At 38.2% G+C, this 12,387-nt stretch overlaps 1 protein-coding gene across 1 annotated transcript in view; it reads left to right on the top strand.

Moving 5' to 3' along the window:
• Positions 1-12,387, top strand: part of RUFY3 (RUN and FYVE domain containing 3) — a 103,499-nt gene that overhangs the window by 84,364 nt on the left and 6,748 nt on the right. The window contains exons 13-17 of the mRNA XM_017501675.2: positions 542-709; positions 1,232-1,329; positions 5,547-5,666; positions 6,550-6,649; positions 11,006-11,070. Coding sequence (XP_017357164.1) covers positions 542-709; positions 1,232-1,329; positions 5,547-5,666; positions 6,550-6,649; positions 11,006-11,070 — 551 coding nt within the window. The remainder of the gene's footprint in view (positions 1-541; positions 710-1,231; positions 1,330-5,546; positions 5,667-6,549; positions 6,650-11,005; positions 11,071-12,387) is intronic.

The following is a 12,387-nucleotide window of genomic DNA, read 5'->3' as shown; positions in this document are numbered from 1 at the left end:
CAGTAATAATGGTTGAAACAAAAAGAGGTTTCATGTTAAATGAACCTAAAAATTCTGTTAGCTTCTTAGCCATACTGGCCATTCTCAGTAATTGTGATGTTACCCCAGGGATTCAGGTGGTCCTCTGGGTTCCCTGTGCTCTTGAATATATCAACAACATTCAAATTTGGGAGAATTGCAACTACTTCATTTTATGCTGACTACTGTAAACCTGTATGTATCTTTGTATAATAAGATATGACATCAGTTGTCTTAATGTCTAATGCAGTGTCTCAAATATGTGTATATTTTAGACATATTAAATAGCACTATCTTTGATTTAGCAGGTTTTTCAGATTTGTACATTATTGGGCAAATGTTATTGTATATCCTAATTATTGTTAATTAATCATTGTTAATGTTTCTGAAAATGAATGGTAGCTTAAGCTATTTTGCCAGAATATTAAGACTGAGAATTTTGGTATACTTTTTCCTGTGAAATTTTATGATTTGTACTTAGTTGAAGAAGCAGTATAAGCAATTTACTTACCTTTGGGGGCAGGATGTTGAAAAAGAACTGGAGATGCAGATCAGCATGAGGCAGGAGATGGAATTGGCTATGAAGATGCTGGAGAAGGATGTCTGTGAGAAGCAGGATGCCCTGGTATCTCTTCGGCAGCAGCTGGATGATCTCAGAGCTCTCAAGCATGAACTTGCCTTTAAGCTGCAGGTAGGGGAAATAATGAGGAATAGACTCACTGGCTCTCTAAAATCTTGGGGCTTCCCTCCTCCAATCTTATCTTCTAGAATCACACTTTAATTACAAAAGGGAAGAATCACATCTCATTTTGATGCTAGCTGCCAGTAAACTTCTCTCAGATTAAGACCATCATGGGATCCTGTATTGCTGTTCTAGAAAACCATGGCCACTTTTCACATTATAATAGAGGGTAGGGGTCTTTTTTATCCTATAAGATAATGTCTACTCTGCAGTCTAACATGCCAGCTGAGTCATATATTCTATTAGCTTTTACACTGGAATGTGATACATTGATAAACTATTACTGTGATAATGCTGCATGTAACAGTACTAACTTTAGACAAATTGCCTTTTTTTCTATTTGAGGATTAACTGATACAGAAATATATGAGCATTTCTATTTTCCCACTTACCATTAGATTCAAAAGGCATGTGTGGTTATATTTTAGAATTTTTGTTATACAGCTTGTTTGTGATTATTTTCCATAACAGAGTTCAGACTTAGGAGTAAAACAGAAAAGTGAACTAAACAGTCGCTTGGAAGAGAAGACTAATCAGATGGCTGCTACCATTAAACAACTTGAACAAAGGTAAAAGTCCTGTTTCCTCAGTGAAGCACTTTGGGTTGTCAGTGCTGAAGTGAAGAGAATGTGCTGTACATTCGGCAAATAGAAAGTATATGAAATTCTTCCAAATTAGCATCAGACATTCTGGTAGAAAGAAAGCCAATTGAACGTTATGTGTGTTTTCTGAGATATGACTGAAATGTTTTTAGGAAATGTCAATCGCTTGACTAGTCTTAAAAAAAAAAATTGAAAGATCAGCCTTTCATGAGTGCTTTGAACATCAGAACTTTTAACCCATGTCAGAGTCATGTGTTAGAGGAAGGATACTTTAAAGCATGAAAGGACTCTCAAATATATTATGTAATTCTGTGATTTTATCATTCATCCCTAAAGTCTTTTGAATACTTTGATGCTAGGGGATATAGAGGCACTGAGAGACAGGTGTCCTCCAAGGATCTACTCTGTGTCTTTCTCTCCCTTCTTTAACCCTTTTCTCTTATTTCCCTTTTCTTTCTCTTGAGTAGTTCTGTAGCTTCCACTGTCACCTCCAATGTGTTCTCCAGCTCTTACCTTCATCTGGAGACCAGTCTTGAGTTTCCATACTTTGGGCAGCTCTCTTCCACTAGTACCTACAATTATGTCTGCCCAAAGCACATCTTCTCCCTATGCTACTCTCTTTCTCTGTTTGTGTGAAACAACCATTTTCTCTGTGGCAACTCAGCAGTCAAGAGAAACGGCTGAGTCTTCAAGACTGAATGTGACACAGCACACAGGGTCACACCTGTTCCTCACCCTTCTTGCACTTGGGCAAAACTAAATTACTGGTCCCTGGATATACTTCCCATTTTTCCCATTCATTTCTTTCCCAATAGTTCTTCCACCAATTAGAAATGTCCTAATTCTTCCCACTCCCTTGTTCTTCAGATACATTTTTAAGTTTAGGCTCATATGCCACCTCCCCAGAGTTTCCTCTGATACCTCTTTGCAGCTAGAAATGATCTTTCTGGGAATTCCCATAGCTTCCTATCCACATCTATCTATATTGCTTGTGACACTTCTCACTTTTGTCTTTTTCCTTTTAACCCTTTATATACGTCTCTTCTGATGAGAGTGTAAGTTCCCTGAGATTAGTTAACTAATCTTTTAAGTTCCCTTATTAGATCTGTTGCAGTGCCTTGAATATACAAGCATTCATTCAGTACATATATGATGAATGGATGAATGGGTGACTTCTCTTATTCAGATGATTCTTAACCAGTAAGGGTCCTGAACAGCAGTGCATATTAATGTTCACTCAAAAGTTAATGGCATTAAAAAAAAAAAAAGTTAATGGCAAATTAATAATTAAGCCTGAAACCTCTTATATGGCCAAATAAAAATGTATCAGTCTACCTAGGAAAAGACGGTTATGTACTTGCTCATAATCAGTTATATGATTATGATTTGACAAAATGATTTTAGTGTTCATAAATTGTGCTTTAGAAATGAAATGTATCAAATTCCTTTTCAATGATTTTTTTTGACTTGAAATTTAAAGCAAACAGAACTAAAATAATGACTTATCTCTTTATTAAGCTGACTTATTCTCTTGCTATTTTTGTGTTTCCTGTTTATCCATTTTCTTGTTCCCCTTTCACTTCATTGTCATTTTTATTTTATTTAGTGAAAAGGATTTGGTGAAACAGGCAAAGACCTTAAATAGTGCAGCAAATAAACTGATCCCAAAACATCATTAGGCATTTTCAGTTGGTCATGTCACAAGTGTGATATCACAACTCAATTGTAAAAGGAAGAAATCTGAAAGTTACTACATTTAAGCTCTGGTTCGATATAAAATGTCACCAAAAAGTTGACTTTGAATTTGTTGGACTTTTAAAAAACCAGTTGGAGATATAGATTGGGTTTTTTCTTATTTTCTCCCCAGGGTTAGAAAAATTGGAATGAGTTCCTAATTAAATGCTGAACAAACTCTGAGAAATTATTTCTGAGTTGACCAATAAATAAAAACACCACTTTTTTAAAAAGCCTAGGGAATTGAAGCTCTGTACATATATTAATGATGCCTTTACTACCCAGTCCTTGATAATATCAGATTCTCGGTGCATTGTTCATGTCTGTATCTGCAAGCCTGTTCTGCCATTGCAGTGTAATGACCTTGAGGTAACTACCACGTGAACTTGGACTCTTCTAAAATAGCTCTGTGTCTCTTAGACCATGACCCCTTTTCATTTTTGTTATATAGGTTTAATCCCCAAGCCAAGGATATCACTTAGTATTTCACTACACTTCTATTCTCAGTAACCAAGATTGCTTGCAACTTTTTTTGCCTTAGTGACTTTTGAAAAAGAAAAAACAGCATCCTTATATTTCTTTAAAATACATAGAGATAAGTTAGCAATTAGGTAACTTATGATAATATAATAATGTGATGCTTGGGGAAACCCTCTTCATGTTTGTCATCTTCTACCTCTGCCATATTCCTGCAATTCCGCTTCCTATTGGGTAGTTCAGAGAGAACAATTCTAGTAAAAACACTCCTCTCCTATTAAAAAAATGATGCACTACCCATTTTTCATATCCTGCTTTTCTTATGGGAGTAAAAAGGACAGGGTATAGACCTGAGTGCTGATATTCTGCCTGGTCTGTTATTTCTTACCTGGAAACATTTACTTAAGAGTTTCTGTTGTTCAGATGGGGATTTGCTAAAGGTTCTGGGAAGCTAATAATTGAATTATTAGAAAAACATTTCAGAATAGGAAATAAATGATAACCTTACCTTCTTTATTATTATTTAGTACAAAAATACTGATTCCACGTAGATATCCACAAGCAATATTAGCAGGGCTTCTTTTTTTAAGTGACCATAGACTAACCCTTTCTAGGCTTTAACATTGTGAATAATCCTATAAATATGTTAATTTTTTTAGGATGATTTTTGATTTGAAGAGACAGGCTTTACATAAGCCTTCATTCCTTCAAAAGGTCTTGACAAACTATTTGGATTTTTTTCCTCTTTTTTTTTTTTTTTTTTTTTTTTTTTTTTTTTTTTTTTTTTTTTTTTTTTTTTCATTCTTGTATGCTTTGCAGCACTTCAGCTGCTTAGGTGGGGACACAGATAACCCCTTCGCTTCCCGCTCTTGAAATTCTTTTTCTTTTTCTTGGCAAACCCAGAATTAAGAGTGTAAGATAGATTCCATGTATGCTTATATAGGTCCCTGCACGGATTTGACTTGAACCAAAATCAAGTCAAAGAACATATGTTTAAACCAACTTCATAGAGGTAGAAGATCCTGTGCTGTTGAATTTATTTTAATTCTTATAATTTGCACCGATATAAACAAATCTCCTACTATATTCTCTTCATCAACCTCTTGTGGTGATGAGTTGCCTTTTCTATGAGCATTTGGAAGGAGTGATCAAATACCAAAATTAAACTTTCTAAAATCTACACATAGCATGCTTTTAAATTCTGTTACATAAAATCCCAAGTGTTTTACCTTCTAAAACATGCTTCTCCATAGGTGCAAAGTTATAAGATATTTAGAAGAAAACATCAATCAGAATCTTCTGGAGAATATGGTCAGAGTCTTAAAACAGGCCCAATGCTGAGTTCTTTGTCCACTTAGTCACACATATTTTGTGGGAATGGAAAAGGAAGGAGGCAGCCAAACTCTGACAAAGGCTTTTCCTTATAAAATAACTCAAAGCCTGGGTGAGGGTTGATATATAATGTCCCATGATTTAATATATGTGGTTTGGGGGAAAGGACAAGAAAAAACTATACTTCCACGTATAAGAAGGTAGTTGCCCATTTAAAGTTCCAGTTATGTGTGTAAAACAGAAAAATTAAGTACCAAACCTATTAGGAAATTTTTTTAAAAAGTGGATTTAACTTAAATTACTGTGTACTTGAGGTTGGCTTTGGATATGGATTTTCTAAAAAGTGATGTTTTATTGTTTATCATCTAATGGCTGTAAACTGTAGTACTAGAATAAAAAAAAAATGGAAAACCAGCTTTTCCTCTGCCTGGTTCACCTTCATCTTACTTTTTTTTAGAATTTGTTTCTTCTTCATCTTTTTCTTCCCATAATTTCTTTGCCTGTGTCCTGCAAAGTTTTTTTCCTCTCTCTGTCTCTCTGTGCATTCTTCCTTGGGTTATTTTATTTTGTGTTGTGAACTTGGTCTTCCTCCCCACCATGGCTTTTGTTTTTTATCACAAGTTCATGTGGCTCACATCCAGATTGCGCCAGGCTGAGCAAAGCCGCCAGTCTGCTGAGTTGGACAACCGGCTCTTCAAACAGGACTTTGGAGACAAGATCAACAGTCTGCAGCTGGAAGTCGAGGAGCTCACCAGGCAGCGGTGAAGAGGGGGCAGCTTGAGCTGACAGGGTGGTCATGGGTAATTCTTAGGGTAGACAGCAAGAAAAGGGGTTTCATGACTTCCAGCCAGGTTGGCTCTGTCTTTGCAATGTCCTTTCTCTGGAACTGGAATTCAGAAAGCTTCACATACATCAACATTCCCCAAATCCTATCAACATGATTTGTGATCAAAGAATTAGGAAATTAGAGCCACGATCCTGGAGAGTCATTATTAGCCCATGTAACACTAATAATAATATGTAATATTTCCTGAATTCTTACTGTGTGCCAGATACTTTACAAAGCACTTCACATGCAAGCTGTCCATTTAATGTCTTCACATCAATCCTATTAGTGATGTTTTTGCCTCCACTTTCAGATTAAAGTAGAGCTTAAGGCTGGACGCAGTGGCTCACGTCTGTAATCCCAGCACTTTGAGAGGCCGACGCAGGTGTATCACCTGAGGTCAGGGGTTCCAGACCAGCCTGGCCAACATCTCTACTAATGATACCAAAATTCACCAGACGTGGCAGTACCTGTAATCTCAGCTACTCGGGAGGCTGAGACAGGAGAATTGCTTGAACCTGGGAGACAGAGGTTGCAGTGACCCAAGGTCATGCCACTGCACTCCAGCCTGGGCAACAGAGCAAGACTCTGTCTCAAAAAAAAAAAAAAAAAGTAGAGATTAGAGAGGTTAAATTGGTCCAGATTCACACGGTTAATCTAAGAAGTCGCAACATTATCATTTAAAAACCTGTCTCTGACAGCAAGCTCTTAACCGTTCTTAATTATTGCACTTTAAGACAAGGTGTTGGCATTCTTTAGAGAAATATGTCTGTGTAAAATTTCCATTTTTCATCCTTTTCCTTTCCTACTTATCTCAGGAACCAGCTTGAGTTAGAACTAAAACAGGAAAAAGAAAGAAGATTACAAAATGACAGGAGCATCCCAGGAAAGGGTTCCCAGAAGCCAGAATCCAAGATGGTAATATTTGCTATTCCCTTGTTCTTTTGCTTAATTTCAGTTTAAATTTTAGAGGCTAACTTGATAGGCCTGTCAGTTTTCTTTTACAGATCACATACTTAGGGGCTGTGTCCTCAAGTATGTAGATACTTGATAATGATGTGAACAGATGAAAGCTTGATTCTGAGTCTGCCTCTAGGACACTTCCTCTAACTTGATTTCATTTAGAAAGGGGGATTTTAATAATCACAGTGAACTGTTTCCCTTTTAATAATTTTCTAAGTACGATTATTTTGGTATCTTAACAAAAATCTCTGTTTCTTGGATTTCTGCTAATAATTTTAATAAAATAGTATAATAATCCCTCTCCAACCCTGAATACCTTAACAGAATTTTCCTCAATGTGGAGTTTCTTCTGTATACCTTTTTCAAATCATGAGGATTTCACTTTGAGTATCCTCAAGGAACTTCTCATACGAATAATTAGGAAGAAAGGGAACTAGGCTTGAGGAAGGGAAGGTAATAGAGAATAGTTTAAAGAATAAAAGTAGAAATTTCTACAGAATAATCTTAGAAGGAGATAACCTCCAGCACCTATAGCAGTGAAGGAGCTAAAATTGGATAAGGTCATTTCTGGGGCCCAGGAAATAATGAAATCAGTAAAGCTTTAAATGCTTTTTCTGTCAATGACAAACACCGTGAAAAAATTGCCTCCTGTGTGTACATATTCTACAACGGGACTTCAAAAAGATCATGGGAAATGGAATTAAAAGGCAAAAACGTATTAACTTTATTTCTCAACCTAAGTTCCATCAAGGTCAAGACACTTTTGTAAGTGATGATACCAGTCATGTTGGCCATTCCTAAATAACTGAGGGTCCTAGGAATTTAACCATATTAATACAGTCTTTTTAAGATTATTAACGGAAGAAAACTAGGTGCCCTTTAATGATCTTTTAAGATTAGGAAACAAAAAGAAATCAGAGGGAGTCAAATCAGGATTGCTTAATGATTTCCTGTCATAACTCTCATAGAATTGCCCTTGTTTGATGAGAGGAATGAGTAGGAGCATATTTATGGTGGAATAGGACTCTTGTTGAAGCTTTCCTGAGCATTTTTGTGCTGAAGCTTTGGCTAACTTTCTCAAAACATTCTCACAAGTATTAGCCAGGTGTGGTGGCACGTGCCTGTAGTCTCAGCTACTTGAGAGGCCGAGGCATGAGAATCGCTTGAACCTGGGAGGTGAAGGTTGCAGTGAGCCAAGATCTCACCACTGCACTCCAGCCTGGGCAACAGAGCAAGACTGCCTCTCAAAAAATAAAAAAAAAAAATTAAAAACACTGTCACAATAAGCAGATATTGGCATTCTCTGGCTTTCCAGAAAGTCAACAAGCAAAATGCCTTCAGCTTCCCTAAAAACTGTTGCCATGACCTTTGCTCTTGACCTGTCTGCTTTTGCTTTGATTGCACCACTTCCACCTCTTCAGAGCCATTGCTTTGATTGTGCTTTGTCTTCAGGATTGTACTATGAAGTTGTTACATCTCCTGTTACAATCCTTAAACAAATGCTTCAGGTTCTTCATCCCACTTGTTTATAATTTCCCTTGAAAGCTGTGCTCTGGTCCATAGCTGATATGGACACAACAGTTTTGGCACCCATCAAGTAAAAAGTTTACTCAACTTTAATTTTTCAGCCAGAATTGTATAAGCCAAACCAGTTGAGATGTCTGTGGTGTTGGCTGTTGTTTCTACTGTTAATCATTGGTCCTCTTCAATCAGAGCATGAACAAAGTCCTCACAAAATGATGTGGCTAGTCTGCCACTGCAGGCTTCATCTTCAACCTTACCTGGCCCCGTCTTAAAATGGGTTATCCTTTGTAAACTGATGATTTCTTTGGAGCATTGTACTCATAAGCTTTTTGTAAAGCATCTATAATTTCACAATTCTTCCATCTAAGCTTCACCAGCAATTTGATGTTTGTTCTTGCTTCAGTTAATTTTATCAGAATTCCTGTTGCTCTGGTAGGGGCTTTTCCTTTTTTCTTTTTCTTTTTCTTTTTTTGTTTTTGAGACAGAGTCTCACCTAGAATAGAGTCCAGTGGCACAATTATGCCTCACCGCAGCCTCGATTTTCTAGACTCAAGTGATCCTCCTGCCTCAGCCTCCCAAGTAGCTGGGACTATGGGCACAAGGCCCAGGTAATTTTTGTGTTTTTTTGGTAGAGATGGGGTTTTGCCATGTTGCCCAGGCTGGTCTTGAACTCCTGGGCTCAAGCGACATGCCTGAGCCTTCCAAAGTGCTGGGATGACAGGTGTGATCCCAGCCCAGCCAGGGGCTCTTTTCAAACTAATGTCTTAGCCTTTTTAGTGACTCAAACTATATCCTGGTCAGATATATTAAAATAAGTAAGGACAAGTTTATTTTGGTGCAAAAAAATTTTGAAGTACATGCACAGCCTTTTCTTAATATGCATTTTCCATGAACTTTTTGAATACTTCTAGTATATAACAAAGCAGGACCAGTTTATAAACTATTTAAAATTTCTAGAGAGTGAGCTGCTGATTTACTGTCAAATAGAAAATAATGGTATATGGAAATTTATTAAATAGTACCACTACTAATAATTTAAAGTGTATAAAGAACCACTCTATATAGCATGCTGTCTTTATTTAGTTTAGTGAACATAAAAACTAAAAGGCTTACAAAGGTATACTTCAGATATTGGCCTGTCTTACCCTATTTTTCTAATAAGGCTTTAAGTTTTTCAATCTCCAGTTGTTTCGTGCAGTGGCGTTTCCAGGAGGATAAGTATTGCATTGACCTGTCTTCTTTGATGCTTGAGTTGTGTAAGAACACACATTTCAGCTGGGTACAGTGGCTCACCCCTGTAATCCTAGCACTTTGGGAGGCTGCAGCATGAAGATTGCTTGATCCCAGGAGTTAGAGACCAGCCTGAACAACATAGGGAGACCTCATTTCTACAACAAAAATTCTAAATAGCTGGTTGTGGTGGCTTATGCCTGTAGTCCCAGTTGCTCAGTAGACTGAGGTGGGAGGATCACTTGAGCCCAGGAGGTCAAGGCTGCACTGAGCTATGATCATGCCACTGCACTCCAGCCTGGGCAATAGCATGATACCTTGTCTCACAAAACAAACAAAAAGAATATACATTCACTTTTGGATGCACATGGGCAGCAGTTGAAGGCAAGCAGCAGTAGGTGTGTATGCCAGAGAAAAAATGTAGCCCTAAAAACTGCCCAAGTACCTGGTCAGGCGCGGTGGCTCTTGCCTGTTATCCCAGCACTTTGGGAGGCCAAGGCGGATTGATTGACTGAGCTCAGGAGTTCGAGACCAGCCTGGGCAACATGGTGAAACTCCATCTCTACTAAAATACAAAAATGTAGCTGGGCGTGGCAGTGTGCACCTGTAATCCCAGCTACTCAGGAGACTGAGGCTGGAGTGAACCCAGGAAGTGGAGGTTGCAGTGAGCCAAGATCCCACCACAGCACTCTAGCCTGAGCAACAGAGCGAGACTCCAACTCAAAAAAAAACAAAATGCCTGGGGTGTGGGTAGAAATGCAGTTTGAAACTTTACATTTGTCCTGCCAAGTAGAACACTACTTGAGTTGAACAGGCTATAGAGGTTGTGGCACTGGGCTGAGTGTGATGGCTGACACCTATAATCCCAGCGCTTTGGGAAGCCAAGGCAGGCAGATCACTTGAGATCAGGAGTTCAAGACTAGTCTGGCCAACATGGTAAAACCCATCTCTACTAAAAATACAAAAATTAGCCAGGCATGGTGGCACATGCCTGTAGTCCCAGCTACTTGGGAGGCTGAGGCAGGAGAATTGGTTGAACCCACAGGCAGAGGTTTCAGTGAGCCAAGATGGCACCACTGCACTCCAGCCAGAGCAACAGAGTGAGACTCTGTCTCAAAAAAAAAAAGCTGTGGCACTGGGGCATCAACTTGATTGACCATCCGGAGGATTATAGTCTGCTGGATATGGCCATCCTTGGTTTTACCAGTTTTTCAGAGCTCAGTCTGGGGGAAAGAAAAAAAATTAAACTTCTCCTAAGAAGCAGCCAATATCTTGAGCCAACTTTGCAAGTAAATAGAATACATTCTGAATTTTATTTGAATCTCAAGAATTAAAATATCTACTTTGAAAATCATTTGTCACAAACTATGAGAATTGTTAAGAAACTGCTTAGAACAAAGAATGAGGAAACATAACTTGAAAGTTAGATCCCTTCCCTAATGCAAAAGCTGCTTAGCTTTATACCCAAACTAAAGCATTGCAGAAGAAAATATTTGCAATATCATCATTGTTTAGCATTCAGAATAATTAATAAATTGGGCTGTTTTCTTTTGACAGGATGGGAAGCACAAAATGCAAGAGGAAAATGTTAAACTAAAAAAGTCCCTGGAAGAAAGCCACAGGTGTTTGTTAATCAAGTATTAACTAAGATGTAAAGTTATTCTGGGGTTGTGGGAAGGAGGCAGCTTTTGATATACATTGGCATTGACACCGACTTATTAATATGCCAGGAAGACATTTGAAGTGGAAGTTAATAAATAATAAATCACATGACATGTATTAAACCAAAGCCATTAGGCCATTTCAGAGGAAAGAAGGGTAATCAGGCTGTCGTCTCTCTCTTCCCTGATTAATTCCCAAGCTCAAATTATCACTTAAGAGGTTATTTCTCACCTTTACTGAATTGGTATCCCAGGAGAATAAAGTATAAGTCATACATAGCATTTCTTAGCTTCTTAAATATATTTGAGTATGACTTGTTTCTACCTTTGTGCTAAATTTCAAATAAGTGGCCAGGCACAGCAGCTCACACCTATGATCGCAGCACTTTTGGAGGCCAAGGTGGGTAGATCACCTGAGGTCAGGAGTTTGAGACCATCCTGGCCAACATGGTAAAACCTCGCCTCTACTAAAGATACAAAATTAGTTGGGCCTGCCTGTAATCCCAACTATTTGGGAGGCCGAGGCAGGAGAATCACTTGAACCCAGGAGGTGGAGGTTGTAGTGAGCCAAAATGGCATCACTGCACTCCAGCCTGGGCAATAAAGTGAGACTCCATTTCAAAAAAAAAAAAAAATTCAAATAGGTACTCTGATTTATCTCTCATCTCTCATTTTTCTTTTCTCTTGAGAATCTCAAACAGCCTAACTTCATTCCTTTTTCCCAACTCTATCTAATTTTCTCACAATGAAGAGCATAGGATAGTTTCAAGGAAGCTGACTTTTTATAGTTATTTTAGCAGTTTAGAAATATAACAAAATATTACATAGTGCCCCTGCATTAAGACATGAAGGAGGTCCAGTTATATAACATTCTGGAAAAGACAAAACTATGGAGACAGTTAAAAAAAAAAAATCAGTGGTTTCCTGTGGGTAAGGGAAGGGAGGAGTGAACAGGTGGAACACAGAAGATTTTTAGGGCAGTGGAACTACTCTATGATACTGTGATGGTGGATACATGTCATTATACATTTGACCACACCCACAGACTAGACACCACCAAGAGTGAACCTTAATGTAAACCATAGACTCTGGGTGATGATGTCAGTGTAGGCTCATCAGTTGTAACAAATGCGCCACTCTGGTGCCGCATGTTGATAAAGAGGCTGGGGATGGGGCAGGAGGCATGTGAGAAGTCCTGGTACTTTCTACTCAGTTTTGCTGTGAACCTAACTGCTCTAAACTTAAAGGTCTATTTTAAAACGTGGAGGAAGAGGTTAG

This window comes from Cebus imitator, unplaced genomic scaffold (assembly GCF_001604975.1).
Source record: "Cebus imitator isolate Cc_AM_T3 unplaced genomic scaffold, Cebus_imitator-1.0 Scaffold283, whole genome shotgun sequence".
NCBI classification, from domain to species: domain Eukaryota; kingdom Metazoa; phylum Chordata; class Mammalia; order Primates; family Cebidae; genus Cebus; species Cebus imitator.
This window is presented reverse-complemented; position numbering and strand designations above follow the sequence as displayed.